Source organism: Staurois parvus, unplaced genomic scaffold, assembly GCF_062004578.1.
Source record: "Staurois parvus isolate SC_StPar_1 unplaced genomic scaffold, SC_StPar_1.0 ptg000446l, whole genome shotgun sequence".
Classification (NCBI taxonomy): domain Eukaryota; kingdom Metazoa; phylum Chordata; class Amphibia; order Anura; family Ranidae; genus Staurois; species Staurois parvus.
Genome location: NW_028318242.1, coordinates 2,375,793 through 2,398,551, shown reverse-complemented (window position 1 = coordinate 2,398,551; position 22,759 = coordinate 2,375,793). Strand labels below are relative to the sequence as shown.

Sequence of the window (22,759 nt, the reverse complement as noted above, 5' to 3'; positions counted from 1 at the left end):
GCCTTTTTATTTGACATACCATATTACTGAAGGTCTGTCAATTTACAATGTTTGCTTTTTTTTTATGTGTGTAAGGTGCCACCACCCTCAGGAAAGACAAAGCTCTTAAGATCCAAACCAAATACTTCTTTTATGAATGTAAAACATAATAAAATGAGTTATGGCAAAAGCAGTTGTTAATCATATTATTATCAGTTGTAAAACTGGTATGTTATGTTGCAGGAACCATTGTCACAGTGTTTCTATCACGTATCACCAGCAGTCTACAGTGGCTATTGAGGACAAAGAGTGTCCTTGCCTGAAGAGTGTGAACAGGCTGCTTGCTGCCTGAATGATAGAAGGCCATTGTTGGACACTTGTTACAATATATTACTTACAAATGAGTGCATGAAAATGGAGCCAACAGACAAGTGGAATAGATCACATTTCTCCTCCCATCTGCAGATTTCAGCTGCTTACAGAAAGGACGTGTGCTAATTACACCATGAAATCTGTGGTCTAGGGAGGCTAGTGCCTGTTTTAAGGGATGATGTTTGTGCTATTTCTGGAGAGACCAGACCATGTCCTACACCATTTATGTGGCTGTAGAAGTATATTTTGCTCTTCTGGCACTAATTGATAAACCTTGAATGTAATATTCAGCCAGTAATATGATTGAAGCCTTTGATTTTTTTTGCCAGTCCTTGATTCAGGGTTACGAATAGTAGCGAAAAACTCCATTCTTGTCCACACATGGCCCCTGTTTGAATTCTTCTATGTTTGAAGACACAGAAGCAAGAGGACCATAAATAATGTGTGCTTGTTCCTACAAAGAAAGCTGTTATATTTACAAAATTGCAATAAATGTCATCATAACAGATTCTGTAGGCCAGTCTTCTTATGAAGGCCCCTTGTGCCTCCTGTTCCTTGATCCTCCATTTCCTCATTATTTTAGCTTGTAAAATCCAGCTTACCACACTGGAAGCATGTTAAATAGCCAAGCAGCAGTCTCTGTAAAGCCCCCCTCCCTACTTGCAGGGTGCAGGAGCAGCAGCTGGCAATGACAGGTCAGTTGCCAGCAGCATGCAGGACACATCATGGTTTGTTTATACTGGAGAAGGTTATGAGGCATGGTTGGGGCTACAGCTCTACTACTTAACAAACATCCAGGATGTTGTACTTTCATCATGTGTCCCTTTGACACTGAAACTTTAAAGGCCCATTCACACTAGAATGCCATGTGGAAAACCTGCACCGTATTCAGAATGCACTGCCCTTGCGATCTGCAGTGTGTGCCAGTGCAATGTTAACACCCTAAACACAGATCACAAACACAGTGCGTTTGCCTGCATGGGATCACATGGTACAAAATTACCATTGCAATCTAGCTGCAGTGCGTTCCTAAAAGTAGCTTATGCAATAATTTTGGTGTCATGCAATTTTAGCCCTTTAAAAATGAATGAGCTGAAATCGCAGCACACAGAACTGCATGTGGAATGTGTTCCTGTGTAATTCCTAGTGTGAATTAGCCCTTAATCTTTTCTTCTTGATCATGCCACCAAACAATTGGCAAGGGTGTATAGACTCTAGTACTCTGGCTATTCCATGGCAATTTGGTATGCTGGCTATGGTGACACAAGCCTACATACTCTTACTGGCCACTTTATTAGGAACACCTTGCTAGTACCATGTTGGATCCCCATTTTGCTTTCAGAACTGCCTTAATTCTTTGTGGCATAAATTCAACAAGGTGTTGGAAACATTCCTCAGAAATTTTGGTCCATATTGACATGAGTCACTGTTGCCTGTCTATCACTTCGAACCAGTCTGCCCATTCTTCATCAACAAGGCATTTTTGTCCACTACTACTGCTCACTGGATATTTTCTCTTTTTCAGACCATTCTCTGTAAACCCTAGAGATGGTTGTGTGTGAAAATCCCAGTAGATCAGCAGTTTTTGAAATATTCAGACCAGCCCGCCTGGCACCAACAACCATGCCACATCCAAAGTCACTTAAATCCCCTTTCTTCCCTATTCTGATACTCGGTTTGAACTTCAGCAAGTTGTCTTCACCACATCTAGATACCTAAATGCATTAAGTTGCTGCCAAGTGACTGGCTGATTAGCAGTTTGTGTTACCAAGCAATTGAAAAGGTGTACCTAATAAAGTGGCTGGTGAGTGTATATAATAGGGATGCGGAAGGCAAAAACCAGGGCAGGACCTGGTTGGTTTAGATACAAGCAAATCAAAGTGTAGTGTTGTATAGAATCTTTTTTTCATAATTACATCGTTAGGATAAAAAAGACAAGTCATCAGGTTCAATTTTCAAAACCCCTATATAATTCATAAGAAGGAAAAAAACATTGTTCTGTTGGCTTTAGGCCTCTTGCATACAGGCGCCTAAGCCCGTACAACATAAATTCCTGCATATTTCCCCCACCTGGAAAGCCTAGGTGCTGTGTACAGCCACCCATAGACATGATTGGTGTGTGTGGGTGAACTCAGATGTATGCTGATGCTCATATATACAGTAACATACAGGCATTTGCAAATAATACAACATTTTCATTCTTTTGCAAATGCCTGTACACTGTGCAAGTGTTTATGCAAGCACCATAGTATATCTGAGTGCAGGTGTGAAGCCATTCATTTGTACAGGTGGCTGTATGTAGCACCAGTGCTTTCCATGTGCGGAAAATACATCGGAATTTATGGGGCATGTGTTCCAACGCCCATTTGCAAGAAGCCTTGACAGGAATGTTTTGTTCCTAGATGTCTTTCTATAAGAATTGAATTTAAAAAATTTCTACTATGTACCTTTATAAGTGGAAGTAACCATTTATACATTGTTCTTTTAAGCCTGGTACAAACGATGAGAATATTGGATGAATGATTGCACGCTTTTTTTTGCATGCTAGTCTTATATCAAAAACGAACCGGTTACTAAAGATACGAAAATTCTCATAAACAGAATACAACTCCCACGGTGATGTAATGTATTCTTTCGTTTCTGATCATTCGTGGTCTTGGGCACCCAATCTTTTACGGACGAATACTGTACTGATTACATGAAAATCATTCATTCTGTTGTCTTACAAGGAAAGTTTTCGTGCTTGTCCCTTCTGATAATTTCGCATGAACTGTTATGATCAGCTCTTGATAGCTGTGTACGAACTATCAGATTATCGTACAAGCGCTCCAAAAACTTTTTTTTGTTCGGCCATTTTTCTCATCATGTGTACTAGGCATTAGGAAGACTTTGAAACCAGCTACTGTATCTGCGAAAGCATGTCGTGTGGATGATTATTTCACATTGGCACAGCTCCTGCAGTAAAGAATGTTTTTCCTCCTGCCACAAGGGTTGGTCTTCTGTCTGTTGTGGTGACCTGAATAAGTAGATATACTAATTATTGTTTTATTAATAAAATGTTATTACTATTGCCTTGTGCCCCTGTAGAAGAAAGGTTTGACATCTGTAGAATTTTACATCCTAGTATACGAACAGGAAAAAAAAAGCTCAAGAAATGACTTTAAACCATATTTCGTCATTGAAAAAGTAAAAGGGGGTGCTTTCCCTATACTAAATAATAAGAAAATCCAAACAGCCAAAGTAGCAGTCTTATGATGCAAGGAATATGGCAGCAATTAACGTAAGCGAGTACAGAATAGATTTAAGTTTCTATTTTTCTTTTCTTTTTTCTTTTTTTTTATGCTCGCTTCCAATAAATTGTTTTGTATAAAGCAGAGCCTGCGTTGACTGGTGAGTCATACACAGATTGCTCTGCTGATGCAAGGTACCTGCTGCTTCCTGCACTGTGGATTTACAATCATTTCATCTTTTTGGTGCAAATCCTACACATCCCCTGATTTCTCCTGAGGGGTTTAATGACAGCCCCAGGCTGACTTTTATTTGGTTGAAGTTGCTGAATGAGAGATGACGTGGAATGAGCAGGCATGAGTCATTGGTCATGACTTCTCACTATTTGTTACCATAAACAGCATCGTGTGTGAGTGTTCAGGCGGTATGCTCATTCACAGTTTATAATTGGCGTTAATTTTGTATTTATGTGATTACTTGGTTATCTGATTATTACTTACCATTCAGTACTAATGTGTTTCTTGCACATACATATTCGTCCATTATTTTTAATTACAGAAAGCCTGTACTTCTTTAGAATTTAATGTGAGGGTTGCTATTGCTGACCTCATTTAGAAACTTAGTTGCATGGCTTTAGTACTTTCTGAGTCACTGACCCAGAACAAGTACACAGCCAGCAAAGTCAGAGGGACATTTAAACACTTCTAAGTACTTGTTCCATGTCAGTGACTTATAACATACAGTCATTGAAGCATGGCCCACACTGTCACAATATTCAGATGACCTTGCAGCCCCTATTTATTGTATTTATTTATTTAATAAAGGTACTTGTATAGTGTTGTCAATTTACGCAATGCTTTACATATATATTGTACATTCATATCAGTCCCTAACCCTCAAGGGGCGTGCAATCTAAGGTTCCTAACGTACATTCATACATACTAGGGCCAATTTGGACAGGAATCAGTTCACATACTAGCATGTCTTTGGAGTGTTGGAGGAAACTGGAGTACCCAGAGGAAACCCACGCAGGCACAGGGAGAACATGCAAACTCCAGGCAGGTGGTGCCGTGGTTGGGGTTCGAACCAACGATCCTAGTACTGCCAGGCGGAAGTGCTAACCATTTAGCCACTGTGCTGCCCAAAGCCCCTATGTTTCTTCAGTATTATTATTATTATTATACAGTATTTATAAAGCGCCAATAGTTCGCTCAGCGCTGTACATTACAAAGGGGGACAGAACATGTGACAGAACAATACCAATACAATGCAAAACATGAGGGGATTGAGGGCCCTGCTCTTTGGAGCTTACAGGTGTACCCTAATTTAACGTTTGTTGCATCTGTTTATTTTGCTTATAAAATTTCCCTTTCTATTGTGGACAAAAGCTGGAACTTTGGTATAGCAGCATCATCGGATACCTATAACAATAGGTACCACCAAAAACTGCAGTGGCCTCAGCTATTTCTCATTATGCTGTAAATCCTTAATAATGGGTAGGTTCTTAAATTCCAAGCAGTGTTGTGAGCCTTGCCTGTGTTCTCCCCTGAAGGACTACAAAACACCTCCCTAGAAAAATAGAAGGTGTTTTGCAATCCAGAGGCACTGTGTTGTCAGCTCAGACAGAAATTAGGAGCTCACTAGATTTCTGGTAGGATCTTCAGGTAATTTTCTGTACTTGCATCATTTTTAACCTCCTCGGCGGTATGATTCTTTCCGATTTTTTGTGCTGAAAGTGGTACCATTTTTTTGCATGGAAATATGTAGTTTTTTATTGTAGGCTGTAATTTTTAGGAATAACTCACTGAAATCTGTACGAACAAGAGTCTAGTAAACATTCCGGATATGATAAAACTTGAAACACGAAATCATAAATTATAATTTAATAAATAATCATAAAAAATAATAATATAATAATAATAAGTGTAATTCAATAATATAATCAAACCAAAAACACTGAAATTTGAAATACAGAGGCAAATTCGCACATCGCTGAGCAAAGTCGCAAAATCGTTTTCAGTGTCTGATGACGAATTTCCCCACAAATCATTATCACTCAATTCTGCAAGTGGTTCTGATTTACTATCGCTGTTCTAAAACCACTTTTGACGTAAAGGGACACTTTTTGGACGTCATGGACTTTTCTAAGTTTCCAGGCAGAAAGAACAGTCAAAATGCAGGCAGGGCACAGGACAAAGCAGTAGGGACAAAATGTATGTGAAATGCATTGAAACAGCAATGACAGCAAAAATGACATTTTTTAAAAATTTCAAATTTCCCGCCGGTCCTGCGCCCGTACGTTACGGCGTCAAAGGGACCGGAACACGGAAGCCGGATGCCGGCATCGGCCGGAGGAGATGGCCGGGGACCCTGCAGGGGACACATCGCGGGAGTGAAGGACAAGGTAAGTGCTGCAGGGACCCCCTGAGCAACGCCGCATGGTAGGCCCGAGTGTAGCTCGGGGTTACCGCTCTTGGTATTGAAATTTTACCCCGAGCTACACTCGGGAATACCGCTAAGGAGGTTAAAGAGAAATAGCATGAAGCAATATGCATGTATTGAAGAGATGTACAGCATATATTTTATTATTTTGCCCAAATATTATCTCTTTGCTTTGAGTTCAGCTTTAAAGCTGCACAAAATCTTTAAGGACAACACTGGTTTCTTATACAGTGCCTTGAAAAAGTATTCATACCCCTTGAAATTTTCCGCAAACAGCATCATGGAGGCCAAGGAACACACGAGACAGGTCAGGATAAAGTTGTGGAGAAGTTTAAGGCAGGGTATATTAAAGTATATAAAGGTCCTCCAGGCTCCTTTTATAACTTTCTGCTTCAATAAAATAATTATGTTCTTTAGTACCTTGAAGTAGTTGTAAATCTTAGACATGAAATCTGAACCAAGCACATGTTTATATAGTGTTCACTTGCCTCTCTCCAAACCACGAAGTGTCATTTTCGTTTGCTGTCTAGTTCCTTTGTTATCAGCATGAGTTACTTCTGACAAGTTTTCCTAACACCAATAGAAAAATTGTGGCAAGGGAGGGACCTCCAGCTGATTATCAGCCTCAACCCTGTTCCTGTGTGCTATGTGTCCCTTCCCTCCAATCAGTTTTCAGAGCTCTTGTACAGTTTGTAACTGCAGCTCCCCGCCCCCTGCTTTGTGAGTTTGTGAAAAATCCTTTTCATTTCTGAGTTTTACAAGGATGTACAGGACAGATGGATACAAATAAACAGGTACAAATTTTGTAGGAGGATCTGTATCATCTCTGTGCATCACATGTCCTAGTCCTAGGCCTAGTCACTTCACTGGGTATCTATAAGGGTTTATAACCACTTTAAAGCCCATTTTTGGATAAAAAAAAGTTTTCCTATGCAGTGGGGCTGTGCTTGCACAACTGCTCGTTTTGTCTTGGGGTGAGAAGAAAACTTATACTCACCGAATCCTTTGTTCCAGTGAAAAACAGTGATCCCACACAGTTCAGTGGTGGTCTGTTCCTGGTCTTTGAAGCCTGCTCGGGGCTTGATGATGTCAAGAACAGTCCACAACTCAAGATCGCTGGAACGTGAGGGTGTCAGACTGGTCTAATGATGGGAGGATCGGAGGATTAAGTAAGTAAATCTCCTTTCTCCTCTCCCCTAGAAAAAAATGAGCAGTTAATCTGTGCAGTGGGGGCACAGCCCCACTACATGGGCAAACTTTTTTTTTAACACGCAGAGGGGCTTTAAAAATGAATTCCAGGAAAATGGCTAAATACACAGGTTAAATCCATGTGAGGGAGCTGATTTGCCATTTTGTCCATCCAATTTACACAGCTTAGCCACACAGGGCAACAATTTCCATAGGACTGATATTTCTCTGCCGTGCCTATCCTCCTATGAGCATGTCCCTTGCACTGTAGCACAGCTGATTGGTTTGCTGCTTCTTTTTCCCCCATTCTGAGTTCTGCTGTATCAAGTCAAATTCAGGTGCTTACACTGCTTGCACTGAAACAAATTACAATTGGTGATGCATTAATGAATACGAAGCTGCATTCATTTGTGTATTTTATATTTGCCTTTGGTTCAGATTTAAAATTGGGCCTGAAGTAGAAGTGACATGATGTGACTCTTCTCACAGTCTGTTTCACAGCTCTGGACTGTGAAACAAGTTGAATAATGCACTCGTGAGACTTAGTGATGATATGTGTATTGTAGAGCTCACTGAATTCATCATGTGGGCATGGAAAAGGTGGCATCTTTTTTAATTTGTTTATGCCCCTTGTCCTGCTCAAGGATATGGGTCCTTGACATCAGGAGAAGGAGGAAGTAGTTGAATGACGCCAGGCACTTGGAAATAAGGCAAAGATACCAGGAAGAACAAGACATTGTAGGGTGATCAATATGAAGGCTAAGGTAAATATAGCACAAAACATTTTGTTATCTACATGACCTATGGATTAACTAGTTATAAAATTACAGACTGCTGTTGGGCTTTGATGTCATGTACATATGTTACTTTCTGAGGAGGTAAATACTTGTTGTAGTGAGTTTACCAGTGGAGCCCTATTGCTCATGAAGGGTGTACCAGAATTCTACAATGTGGGACACAAGTCTGAATAATTTTGCCATTTTTATCCCATACCTCTAAAAAATATACTTGGAAATGTATTTAATTGACTGTGCGTGATCAGCAAAAGTGATACAAAGTTCACAGATCAGGATACAAATTTTTGTTTTACTTCAAAGCTTAGCACAAAAAAGAAGAAACTTCCTATTGTAAGGAAAGTGCTTTGTGTGGTCACAAGATGGCATCTTTATTTTTCTTCCAGTCACAGAATCCTTTGTTCATTCCTATCCTGCTATATAATTCTCAAGTCAGTCTTCTGAAGCATGACGGGAAATTTTCTCAGGCGCTTTTCCCACTGTTAATAGCCAAATCTTGCATGTGATCACCATATGTCTTGAATAATCTCCATTTAAGACTTTTTTGTATTTTTTACATGGATATGCATTATCCTAATGGGATTTCATTTTTCATATTGCCACAATTTGGAAGCCTTTGGATACCGAAAATTAAGTGGTTGAGCATGAATCTTTACATGATTTATTGTGTGGACCATATCATGCTCAACCTGTTTATAAGTAATCTAGCAAGTTTGTAATCCTCAGGCACTATTACTGAGTGAGGCAAAAGACTACCAAAAGGGTGCTTGTTTGAAATGTATGATTTGATATGTCAGTGTCAAACAGAACATTGACATTTGATAATCATTTTAAACTTTTGAAAGTAGAAGTCTTGTTTAATAGAAGACAAAACCCTATTAGTTTAAAATCCCTCACCTGGGTGGACTTCAGTACAACCAGCTTACCCAGAGTTGGATCGAGTCTTGGCTGGTCCCTGCTGAATCGGCCAAGTTTCATTCCATCTATGGCTGGCTTAACCGTACATGGCCAACTTAGGGGCTTGATTTCTTTGTACTCTCTGTCCAGTGAGATTGCTTCATTGCTAAGTAGAAGTTCTGTCATTTTTAAGAGAGGAAAGGATGGCCCAGAAATTAGTGACGTCAAGCTCCTAGCAAAGTAAAACCCGTTCAAAAAGGGGCTTTACAAAAGATGGTTTTCTACTATTAAATAATGTGGTATCTGGTTTTAGGTAAAACACAAGTTTTAATGTTAAAGGTTTAAAAAGGCTCAAAAGGCAGAGGTTCATGTTAAAAGCAACAAAACAGAGGCAGTTGCAATTGTTTGGAGATTGAGACCCATTCTTTTGCCCAGATCTAACCACCATGATTGTATTCGGCTCTGTCCTCCAAGATATTATTTACTTAGACCATGTGTGTTGTGGCAGGATAGCTATCACCATGGGTTCCTCTGTGTTATATGATAAAAAGAGGTGGGACCTTGTGGGAAGGGCATAGGGTTTCATGGTACATTGAGTTTGGAACGTTGGACATGTCAGATGTGCTGAGGAGTGTATCTGTCCTTTTGTAAAAAAGAGCGGTGCAGATCTAGATATGAATGTTTTTGTGATACTTTACTCATATTTGTGCATCAGCAAAAGCCCTTTGTGGTTTGGTTATCTAATTTCCACAATACTGGTCTCAAAACTTTCAATTAGATTCACTAAAGTAGCATGTTCACTGATAATATCATTTGCAAACCAATTTATCTGTGTCCGGGCAGACACCAGCTTAGTGTTTTCCTAGCTCCTAACTTGCAGTACACTAGGCATCCTCTGGTTCATATTATCTATAGAGCAGTCACTTGGAAGTTACAAATTTGGCTGTCAATGTTTTGAAAAGAAGAGAAAGAGAAATAGTTTGTCTTCAAATGAGTACTTACAGTATTACTCCTGTATGTGCCATATTGCCAAAGAAAATATTTTCCCAAACATGCTGAGACAGCATGATAAGGTGAGATGAAGTACCTGCAATTCAACGTTATCTTAACTATTTTGCTCTAAAGCTAAAAATAAAAATTCTGTTTAAGATTGCCTTATTCAATTTAAAATATTACATTGCATTTATTAAACGCCAGCCAATTTGACCCATATTTATAATTCAGACATCCCCTGCTGATCTTGAACATATATTCTGGCACTGTCCATTTGATCCAGGATTACTGATGTGGGGTAGTAGGAACCTTGGTTGACATTACAGCTTTACAAAGCAAGTCCATCTAGGTCTGCCTCCTTGGGTTGGTGGCGGAGTTGGCACCTTTACGGGCACAGAAAACTCTTCTCACAGTAACCCTCTTTTATGCTCATAATGCTCTTCTGCTCAACTGGAAGAAGGTAGAGGCCCCTTCGCTGCAATTCTGGAAGACCCTGATTAATAAGGCATTGCCTTTCTAAAAAGCTACATATTTGAATAGAGGCTATTCTAAAAAGTTCGAGAAGGTCTGGCACAGCTGGATATATGCAGCCTCCACTCTCACATGAGAATGACTTAGCAGTTGTAAGAGTCAAATGTAGGCTTCCCCTGTTAAAATAAGGGTGCTCTCCTCCCTTCGGATTCTACATGAAGTTATTTCCCTTTAGACAGTGTCCTGACTACTGATCTGATGGTACAGTGAAAGGTACCATTACACCTTTGATATAGTCGGTATCCTTCTATTCAGGGATTGCATTGTTCTGAATGTCTATGAAGGAAGGTATTGCATTAGGGTTGGGGGGAGGGGGGAAGGTTAGTAGTTCTGGCTGTGCCAACATAGCCAGATGGTTATACTTGTTGTTTTGTACAATGTATGTATGTTTTGTCTTTTCATTGTGAAATTCAATAAACAGAATTTTCTAACAAAAAAAGTTTTCTAATAAAGCAAATCAAACACAATACAATACCCAAAACGCAACCCTGTAGCCAATAAATGGCACCTGTGTATAATATTTTGATGGTAGTAATGTACATTTGAAAACCTATGTGGATGTGACGTGCAGCAGTCAAGATGCATACAGAGCAGATTTTCTCAGCTCCTGTCTACAAGCACTCCTGTAGATCACGATTTCCAGATTCTCCTTATTTTTTGGGGGCGTCCATGGTTTAGCTGCTTCCGTGGAGGATAATCCTCAAAGTATGGCTTGGTGGGTGGACTGGAGTTAAAAAACACACTTGCACAGTGCTATTAATACTATCTGTCTATATAATGAATCATTGGGCAGTAGTAGTGTTCAACAAACAATTATGCATATAATGAATATGTACTGTATATGGGGAAGTTTTTATTTATTATATAAGATTTAAGCAAGACTTAGTAGGGGGACCGCCCACATCTACCTAAGTATTTATTATTATTACTGGTATACAAAAGATTGAATTTTTTTTAATAAGATGATACTAATAAGATAAAAGTAGTATGCCTATATTTTGATTTTTTTTTAACTGTTTGTATTTGATATGATACATGTTTATAAACTTTTATGCTTATTCTACAGAGTTTTAGAGTGCCGTGGCCTCCCCATTGTCAATGGCCAATGTGATCCTTATGCTACTGTAACATTACTGGGTCCAACAAGGTAAGTGTGCAACATAATACTGCACATACTGTACCAACATAGTATTTTAATAGGTATCTGTGTCAATCATGTCAATCTGATTGGTTTCACATTTATAATACTGTTTCAAACTGTAAATAGCCCTTACAATTGCCTATTTCATTCTATTTGGGTTTTCCCTGCATTGTATTAGTCTTTTTTGTCAGGCTTTTTGTATTCATAAACTTTTAGAATGCTGGAACATTTTTCACTGGTATTCCTACCTTGCGTTAGTGGGAACATATTGCACAGTGACATGGATGTCTACTGCTGTGATATGCCAGGGGAAAATGGCATTTGTGCTTAATTCAAGAAATGCCAACTTCTCCTGACATATAGGGGTTTATTTACTAAAGCTGGAGAGTCCAAAATCAGACTCCCTTCTGCATAGAAACCAATCAGCTTCTAACCTCAGCTTGTTCAATGAAGCTTTGGCAATGAAACCTGGAAGCTGATTGGTTTCTATGCAGAAGGGAGTCTGATTTTGGACTCTCCAGCTTTAGTAAATAAACCCCATAATGTAGCATTGTGAGTCCACTGCTTTTGTCCTCTCTAGGTCTAGGACCCAATGCTGTTTTCATATGACTTGCCTGATGAAACTAAGTGGCACACATTTAACACTTTACTACTTGCATCAAGTTAGGAAAATCTCAATGCGCCATAAAAAGCACCAAGTTTGGAATAGGATCATTCTATATGGACCAGTCATCACCCAAGCATCACAGTGTCATTGCTAATTACTGTATATTGTAATGCTATGTAAGCATTCAAGTATTATATAATGTATTGTAATCCATACCTACTAAAATGTCACCACAGCATTTTATTGTGTATATAACTCCAAACTTTTCTGCATTGGTTAGCTATCAGAATAATACATTTGTTTTGTTGAAATGCAGATGACTTCTACGGCTTTTTCCCCTATCTCCTGGATGTAAACTTTTCAGAATTTCTAACTATTTTTATGGTCCCCTGGAAAATATAAACAATGGCATGTAGAGTATCTTGCAATTTAGATAAGTGAAATCGCTGTACAATTCTTTCTCTCCTCCAGGATGCGTATAAGGTCTTGCCTGTGTGCAAATTAAATCTGGCTATAGATGAGTAGAAAATCGAATCAAAATTTCATTCAAAACACCTGATCATTCGACTTTTTAAATGTTAGTGGGCTCATATCGATTCTCGAAATGCAAAGATTTATGACAAAAAACTAACATTCGTGCTGGAATTTATTAGTACTGTATGAGCGAATGATTTTCGAAATGTGAATAGCGGAATCGATTGAGAATAACACAATAAACTGTAGTGTGCGTGAGCTCAAGCGTTTATAATGTAATTGATCGACAAAAAAATCTGTGTTGTGCACAAACAACAATATGTCAACAAGTGTAAGTGTGTGTGTGTGTGTGTGGGGGGGGGGTGAATTTGTATCAATGATGGCATTATCACACACTCATTCGGCAGATCTTTATCAAATGCAAACACATTTCCGAATGATTTTCTACTCCTCTATGGCCAGTTTAACAGTGAACTAGGCAGAGCTGTCCAATCCCTTGGTTGCGTTCTCTGCTGGTAGAAGGGATCTTCTTTCTTGGCTAGTATCAAGCCAATAGAACCTTTGTTGGGCTGTATTGGGATTGCTTCCATTTTAAGGAAGATAATCTTCCAGGTAAGCCTACAAAGTACCCTGCTACCATGATAGTTCATTCCATACCCCACAGCTGTACACCTTTTCATTACTTTCCAAGGGTCGGTATAGGGAGCATTTTGGTTCACAAATTAAAAAAGCTCAGGAAATGAGAAGTGTTTTGCACAACCATTCTAATATGTTGTGTTTTGTTTATCCATATATGGATTATAATGTCTTTTTATACATTGCATTTTACTAACCTCTCTATACTTCACTTCTTATTGTTGCAGAGATGTTATTGCTGCTATAGCTTTAACAATGTATCAGCATAATATGACAGCTGTCTCTTTTTCCCTGTGTTTTACTTTTCATTTTAGGACTGAGTCAAAGAAAACTAAAGTCAAGAAGAAGACTAACAACCCACAGTTTGATGAAGTGTTTTATTTTGAGGTTGGTATTTATATGGGCGTGGTGATGAAATGAAATCGTATATCCTCAAATGTTTGGAAGTTTACACATGTGAATTGCCAACTGTCTTTTTTGTTTTTTGTGAAGTTCTGTATTGCTAAGATCTGTCCAACAGCCATAAGCAGCCACTGAGGTAGTTTTCTTTTTGTCTCACCTGCAGTAGACAATCCTGCATTGAAATTGACCTTTTTATTTTCTTGTAACATCCTTCTTCCTCGTACACAGAGCTGAAAAAATGCAGCTTATACAAGCGTTGGGCATTTTGTTTTAGCTTGTAAAAGCACCGCTATGTGAGCCGATGTGTCCTTGCACACATAAGCGTTTAGAGGCATATTAAAAAAGGAGTGTTTACAGGCAGAAAAACACACACAAAAGGTGCATTCAGGAGATGAACTGAAGAGCAGGAAAACCGCAGAACACATTCTGCATGTAGCGTTTGAGCGTTAATGCATTTCAATGGCCAGATGAAAATTAATATTCAGGTCAATAGAATGCATTGATGCTCAAATGCTAGATGTGCTTAAATGCATGTGGAATACAAGACTTTTAGCGTGTTTTTAAGCAGCATTTTCTGCAAGACGTTCTGGTGTTCAGAGGGGCTTTTACAAATGCCTATTGTGCGTGAGGCCTCAAGTATACGGAAGCTTTTTTCATTTATTTTGTTGCAGTGTGGCTGAGGATGGATAATTACGAATGTCTTGAAACTAATTAATTGAATGTCTGGTTTTTGGATTTCTTCTACTTTTTTTAAAGATGTTATTTTTTTATACTAATACTTCACTCACTACATCCTTGTAAGATGCTACTGCTAAGTGCCCACCTAGTGGGCAGTTGGAATACAACTGTTTACCTTTGAAGACTACCTTTTAACTTGACTACCTTTGAACTTAGTTGATTGAATTGGATGAGATGCCCATTTTCTTCCATGCCTGAAAATGGTCCATTTGTTAATAAGAAAATGCTTTATGTAGAAATGTGGTCATTGTGATAACATGTGCTCTGATCTGCTGTGCAGTTTTTAATAAAAACGTTGCCATAATTTTCGAATACAATATTGTATCACCCTGATGACTCTCTGCCCCCCAACACCCTAACAGTTTTCAGACTCTGACACCATTATCGCTCTCTCACCCCAGATACCATGATAGCTTTTTGATCCCTGATATCATGAAAGCTGTTTGACCCCTGATATAATTATAGCTCTCTGACTCCTGATATAATGACAGCTCTCTGACCCCTGATACCATGATAGCTCCCCGGACTATTTGACACCTTGATAGCTATCTGACCCACTGTACACTGATAGTACTCTAACACCATGATAACTCTCTGACCCTTGATACCATGATAGCTCTATGACCATTTGACACCTTGACAGCTATTTGATGCACAGTACTGATAATTGTCTAACACTTAACACCATGATACCTCTCTGACCCCTTACACTGTGATGACAGTCTGATTATTATCTGACACCCTGGTAGCTCTCTGATCCTATAGCTAATTCCCAGTGCCCTGTCCATTCATTATGATGACTAATGGCAACTTAGCACAGAACTAAAGGCAGTAAGGAATCCTTGGATCTGTAAAAGTGTCCTTCACAGTATCCCGCTAACAGAAACATATCTGCTACAGTATATCTGATCGAGTTTAGGCTTCCAGGAGCAAGTCATTGCAGTTTTTTTGTTATTTTATTTTTAATTATCACATTATGTGCCATAGTGTAACCTCTTTTACAAAGTGGCCTCAATTCACAGCAATTTTTAACATTAAAAAAAATTTTTGTTACAGAACATTTTAGCCACATCAAATGGGAATAATGGTTGTATTGTAATATTATGCTGTGGTAGTTGGAGTATTTTTTTATTGTTAATTGATAAAATGTGTAGAATGTGCCTACTCTTGCAGATCAGCATCTTTCTGTCACCTAATTTGTGTTTGCTTTTCTGACTCACTGGCTTATGTGTTTGAGGAGGAGGTGGAGCGTGGGACAAAAATATCTAAAGACAACAAACTTGTGTTACCAAGACCTTGGGCTTGAACCTTCCTGGTTAGAGTGAATGGACGGTTGCTTTGGGTTATAACATTTCAGTAACAATTAAGTTAATACAAAGAATATTGGTGTTTTGTACAGTAAATGTTTATTTTGCTTCCACTTATAATTTGCCTTAAAAAGTTCAGTGATCAGAGTGATTAAGTATCTCTAAATGTACAGTTATTAGACGATTTTTGTTTTTTGTTTTTTTTTTAACAGGTGACCAAGCCAAGTAGTTACAATAAGAAATCTCATTTTGAAATAGAAGAAGATGACGTAGACAAAATGGAGATGAGGTAGGGAACAAACACACGCCATATAGTTTTCTGGCTTGTAGGGATGGATTCACTGTCCTAAAAATGATTTAACGATTCTTTATTGAATATGTAACAGAGTGTGATGGGGCTAGTTTAACCGCCTCCCGCCCGCCATATAGTCCAATGACGGACGCAAGGGGGTTCTCTCATTCTCATATGACGTCCTCCCATTCTAACCGCGCATGCGCGGGTCCCAGAGTGTGCAGCACGGCGATCGGTGGTGCGCTGTGTCCCTCGGACACAGCGGATCACCGATCCACGAAAAGAGCCGAAGATGTCGGCTCGGTCATGTGATCAGCTGTGTCCACTCACAGCTGATCACATGTAAACAGGGAAATGCCGGTCATCTGCATTTCTCTCACCACGAGCTGTCACGCTGACAACTTGTGAGGAGAGGAGAGCCGGTAATCAGCATTCCTCGGAGAGGACATGTACACAGATCATCAGAGCACTGATGATCAGTGTGCCCTGATGATCTGTGTAGCCCCAGCAGCGCCACCTGTCAGTGTACATCAGTGCCAGCTCTCAGTGCTCATCCATGCCACCTGCCAGTGCCCATCAGTGCCACATTTCATTGTCCATCAGTGCCACATCAATGCCACATATCAGTGCACATCTGAGCTGCCTTTCAGTGTCACACATCAGTGCCAGTCAGTGCCACCTATCAATGCCAGTCAGTGCCACCTATCAGTGCTGCCAATCAGTGCCGCCTATCAGTGCCAGTCAGTGCCACCTATCAGTGCTGCCAATCAGTGCCACCTATCAATGCCAGTCAGTGCCACCTATCAGTGCTGCCAATCAGTGCCGTCTATCAGTGCCAGTCAGTGCCGCCTATCAGTGCCAGTCAGTGCCACCTATCAGTGTGCATCAGTACCGCCTATCAGTGCCAGTCAGTGCCACCTAACAGTGCCAGTCAGTGCCGCCTATCATTGCCAGTCAGTGCCTCCTATCAGTGCCGCATACTGTATGAATGCTGCCTTTCAGTGCCCATCAGTGATGCCTGCCAATGCCCATCAGTGGCACCTACTAGTGCCTCCTCATCAGTGCCCATCACTGCAGCCTATTAGTGCCCATCACTGCAGCCTCATTAGCGCACATCAGTGAAGGAGAAAAATTACAAAATTTTATAACAAAAACTAAGAAAAAAACTTTTTTTTTCAAAATGTTCAGTTGTTTTTGGTTTGTTTAAGAAAAAATAAAAAACCCAGAGGTGATTACCACCAAAATGAAGCTCTGTCACAAAAAATGATAAAAATGTCATATGGGTACAATGTTGCATGACCGCGCAATTGCCATTCAAAGTGCAACAGCGCTGAAAGCTGGAAATTGGCCTGGGCAGGAAGGGGGTATAAGTGCCCTGTAGGCTAGTGGTTAAATCTTTATTCTTTTATGCCTTAGGGCCGAGCCCAAACACCCACAATCTGTAGACTAAGCTGAAACCAGGCTGAAACTAGCAGCCTTTGTTAACCAGGAACCAATTAGTGCCATTCCTGGTCATGTGATCATCTTGACAGCCAATCATGGTGATCATATGAGGTCTGTTTGCAAGCACACCTAATTGCTGCTGCTGTGTGCTTTCAAACTGTGTTTAAAAAAAAATCTATAAAATCAAAAATCTGCTTTGAACAAAAGGTAAACCTGGTAAGGCAGCTGAATCATAGTCCAGGAACACCACTGGTATACATGCCTTCCACGGACCGGATGTGATATCACCAGAAACTGGAAGCTCTCTCTAACGCATTTTGCCCCTCCCACTGGACATCTTCAGAGAGGGGTGAAACGTAATGGAAGGAGCTTCCAGTTTTCGGTGATGCCACATCCGGTCCATGGAACTAAAGGACAGTGGAGAACAACATAGAGTGGAACAAAGGAAGCATTCCTCACCAGAAGGAGCTCACTGGACTCTTATGCTAACAGCAGGGAGTCCACCTTATTTGGTGTGTGTGGTCAAAGGAGGGGGCACAGATTACGTTGTGTGTTTTTAGCACAAAGTCACTTTATGGTTTGTAGAGCACGGAGCACTTTATTAAGAAGGATTCAATATAGAAGTGGAAAAACTGCACTATATATAGGATGTTAATGGACAATTTATAATTTATTTCTGTTCACTGTTAAGCGCTGTTATAATTTATTTTTCACTTGTTAGTGGTTAACACTTGAACAGCAGCACCAGTATTGACTACTATTATTATTATACAGGGTTTATATAGCGCCAACAGTTTGCTCAGCGCTTCACAATATAACGGGAGACAATACAGTAACAATACAAGAGGGAAAGGAGGGCCCTGCTCCTTGGAGCTAACAATCTAGGACTACTATTTTTTAATCTATAGCACAAGTTTTTTTGCATTTTTCCTATTTATCAGTATTTAAATAACTGAGAATGGAAAGGTGTACCTATTACCAGTTGATCAGTCTTAGTATTGTATAAGGAAAAGAAGCACAGTAGGAATTCTTATAGCAGTGGAAGATTCTTACAAAGTAATGAGAAAACTTTTTGTTTGACTGACAAATGATTATCATCTTTCGTTTTGATGCCTGAGTATTTAAAATTAACTTGGGTTAAAATTTTGTATATAATATATTATCACCTGTTATATCTATTAGAGCAGTAGGTATTGCTTAACCACTTCAATACCGGGCACTTTTACCCCCTTCCTGCCCAGGCCAATTTTCAGCTTTCAGCGCTGTTGCACTTTGAATGACAATTGCGCAGTCATGCAACACTGTACACATATGACATTTTTATCATTTTTTTTCAAACAAATAGAGCTTTCTTTTGCTGGTATTTAATCACCACTGAGTTTTTTATTTTTTGCTAAATAAAACAAAAAACACCTGAAACTTGAAAAAAACCCACACTTTTCTTTGTTATAAAAGTTTGCAAATAAATAACATTTCTTCATAAATTTAGGTCAAAATGTATTCTGCTACATTTCTTTGGTGAAAATAATAATAATAATAATTTAATTTGTATTTTTTTTTTCAAATGTTTTTAATTTTTTTTTATTTTTCATTAAATGTATTTCTTTTTTTTACTATTTTATTTTTCAGCACACTGTGATCAAAGCAATACAATGTTACCATAGTAACATTGAACTACTCTGGGCAAGTGATCAGGATTTTTTTTAACACATTATGATTGCTAATACCAATGTATTTCATTGATATTTGAAATCATTGTTACTGAATTAAACTGATTCTTTTGTTGTGATTAGCTGTGATTTGGCAAAGCTGATCACATGATACAGATAGGCTGTGATTGGCCCTGTTTGTATCATGTGACCAGTCACAGCTAACAACATAATTGTATACAATGGATGGCATGACAGGAAGCCATCCATTGTATACAATTGATATGAGATCTGCTGTGAAATGTCACAGCAGTCACATGACACTGGCAATGGGCCGGTGTAGTGATATGTCATCGGCTGTGTCCCGTGGACACAGCCAGTGACAGATTGCGCCGCTGATGCCCAGTCACAACGGCAAGTGTCCCGCCTGGCCTATAGCAGATTGACGGCCGGGCGGGACACTTGCCCTTGTGACTTACTATACTTATATGCTTACTATCCCAGATGCCTCACTTTCACTTCAGTACTACCTTCTGTGCTTCAAGGTTTATCTATTGCCAAAATAGACCGATACACCTCAAAGCAATTGGACACTAACTTTCTGAAAATATAGTCCATTAGTTTAATTGTAAGAATCCGGGTGACTGGACAGTACCTGCCCTCCCTTTACCAGAAATGCATGTTGATTACCTAGAAATGATAAAAATACAATCCTTTGCTTACAGTACAACTAAAGGCAAAACTTTTTTTTTTAGTTTTGGATAATGTGGAGATAGATTAGAACACACTTTAGTTGTAATATTATCAGAAGTAGTAGATTGGGTATATAATGCATGAAGGAAAAGTTGGGTAAAATAGAAAGCACACTAAGTGAGGCACCATTAGGAGCAAGTTTTTTTGCACCTGGGAAAGAAGATTTATCAGGAAAATGGATAAAAGATGGAAATGCAGAGTTAAAGCATATTATGAAGGAGAGGGAAATATTCTTTTTTCAAGAATTGAAACACAAAAAGGATTTATTTCATGTATTAGATGAGTGGCAATATTTTCAATTAAGACACCTTGTAATGGCACTCCCACAAACAGTAAAGGACCTGCATCCATTTGAACAGATGCTGAGTTCGGGTACTACACAGAAATACAGTAATTCTCGTATATATAAAATATTTACTAAAATATCCGGACCTATCTCTCTGTTGTTTTTGGAGAAATGGGAGATTTCTTGGAACACAACTAAATGAATAACAAAAAAGGAAAATATTTAATTTAGCACATGGGGCGATGGATATGAAAATTGTAGAAAATAATTATAAATGTTTGGCAACATTACATAGTGTGGCACATGAACAACAACCAGATTACTCACCACTTTGTTGGAGAGAATGTGGGATAAATGGAACTATAGCACACTTATGGTGGGAAGGCCCTAGGATACAGGAGATTTGGCAGGATATAGTACAACAAATACAAGAGATTTGGGAATTAAAGTCTCAAAAGACCTATGGGCTTGTTTATTTCATAATACTGAGTTAACAGTGAAACAGTATAAGAATACGATGACTTTTTATTTTTTAAATGTGGGAAAGGGATTGATCCCAAATTTTGGTGGGCCCAGGAGACAAGAGTAAAGGATTGGTTATATAGGGAAGAGTATATTTATAGGATGGAGGAATTATGTCACAGTGAAGAGGTTAAAATGGAAAAATTTCAAGAACTTTGAGAGGATGGTGTGAATTTAAAACCTCAAAAAGATATGTAGAACTGATGGGAGTGTAAAATAGAGGGAAAGGTAACCCGGGAGACGTGGTAGCGAAGGGAAGAGGTAAAGACGAATAAGAAGAGAAGAGAGAGTGCGAATACATGTAACATAGAGGAACTGAAGGAGAAGAGGAGGAGAAGAGAGGGTGATGCGGGAGGAGGATGGGAGAAGAGGCAGTAGGGATAATGTATTGGAAAAAAAGAAAGAAAAAAATATAATAATTAAAAAAAAAGAACACCTGTTACTTTTTTTTGCTGTTTGTGCCCCCATTATGGAGATTCACTCTCTCTATTTGTCCTGTTTACCATTATCGCTGAAAGTAAAAGAAAATCCCAAAATTTGGGTTGTCCTCAGAAAAGTAATAGAGGGGAGATCTTCCAACAGAGAAACAAGTTTTGATTACCTGGAAGTCCAATAGAATTCCCTTAGTTTGCAGGGATTTCCTCTCACTTCCTGTTTTGGCTATGAATTAGGAAGTGAAGGGAAATCTCCCCAATGGGACACAAATGGCAAAAAATAAACTGGCAGGGGTCATTACCCTCCCTTACTCTATCCAAAATGAAAAAAAGTTTTGTTTTAGGCGTCACTGCAATAAAATGATACTAGAACATTTATTGGGTGCAAGGTAGCTTTGTTACATTTCACGGAATAGTTGAAAATGTGTCCTAAAGAAACACTGTGTATCTCACAACATATACCAGTTATTTTTAGTCATAATAAATGTCTGTCTGTCATCAACAATCTATGCAACATATGGCTTGATTTTTTTTTCACAAATGTGCATATTGTCATAAAGAAACTAAAGGTTTATTCAAAAACCCTGGAACAGAGTTATATACTGACTGACTATACGCAGCTGGCATAATCTATAAGAGGTGATGTCAGTTTGGAACTTTGCCAGCCATCTGTGCTTTCAAGTTTGTGCTTGAAGTATTTTTTATGTCATGGTATAGGCTCTGATTTTCCTATTATCAACAACTGTTCATTTATGTGTGCTCTGTATTAAAGTCAGGTTTTAATTAATTAATTAATTAATTAATTAATTAATTAATTTATTTATTTATTTATTTTTTAACAGTTCTGAAAACTGTTATTTGGTTTGTCTTCTTTCTCTAATGGCGAATATATGGGTCATATCTCTGGGTGATTTTTAAATCTTTTCCTCTTTGGAGACTTTGGAGAGCTTAGGTCTCTGCTACTCAACTTTAAAGTGAACCTGTCCCCAGATCATGCACGCTGAAGTATTTCACAAATTCCAAACACCTTAAAACATTTACCTCTGTAGCTTTAGACATTTTGAAGACATTCATCTTCAAAGTTCGCAGCAAAAACCACCAAATTCTTAGCTTTCCCTAGTACTTTCTATGGCTGCAGCCTGCTCGCCGCCTTATGTAGAATACAGCTGGTGCTTACCTGCAAAAAACCCACTTTAAAGTTTTTGCTGTGATCTTTGAAGATTTATGAGAATTTATTATATCACCATTTATGTATTTAGATAGGTCAGGGGTCTTAAAAGCGTTGCAAACAGATATCAAAAGCAAGCTTACCGACAAAGCCTAAAGCCTAGACACAGGCCCTTATTCTGGCTAATAGAAACTGAGGACAGAGGCAATCTGATTGGTTCATGTGCGTAGCTACAATTTATATATGTATGTTCCCCTGTCTGAAAATAAAATTTGTCAATATCAGCTATTAAGAAGTTTTTTGTAATCTATCATTTGCAGAGTTGACCTATGGAATGCGAGTAACCTAAAGTTTGGAGATGAATTTCTTGGAGAGCTTAAAATTCCATTAAAGGTCTTACGACAGTCCAGCTGCTATGATGCATGGTATATAATTATATCTATTGTGTGATGTTTGTATCTCAGAATTCTTTTTAAATTAACA

General features: G+C 38.8%; 1 protein-coding gene across 2 annotated transcripts in view; it reads left to right on the top strand.

The window, feature by feature from the left end:
• RASA3 (RAS p21 protein activator 3) overlaps nt 1–22,759 on the top strand; it is a 288,551-nt gene that overhangs the window by 176,927 nt on the left and 88,865 nt on the right. For both annotated transcript variants that reach the window (XM_089688122.1, XM_089688121.1), the window contains exons 6-9: nt 11,491–11,571; nt 13,597–13,669; nt 15,942–16,018; nt 22,597–22,701. In XM_089688122.1, coding sequence (XP_089544248.1) covers nt 11,491–11,571; nt 13,597–13,669; nt 15,942–16,018; nt 22,597–22,701 — 336 coding nt within the window. The remainder of the gene's footprint in view (nt 1–11,490; nt 11,572–13,596; nt 13,670–15,941; nt 16,019–22,596; nt 22,702–22,759) is intronic.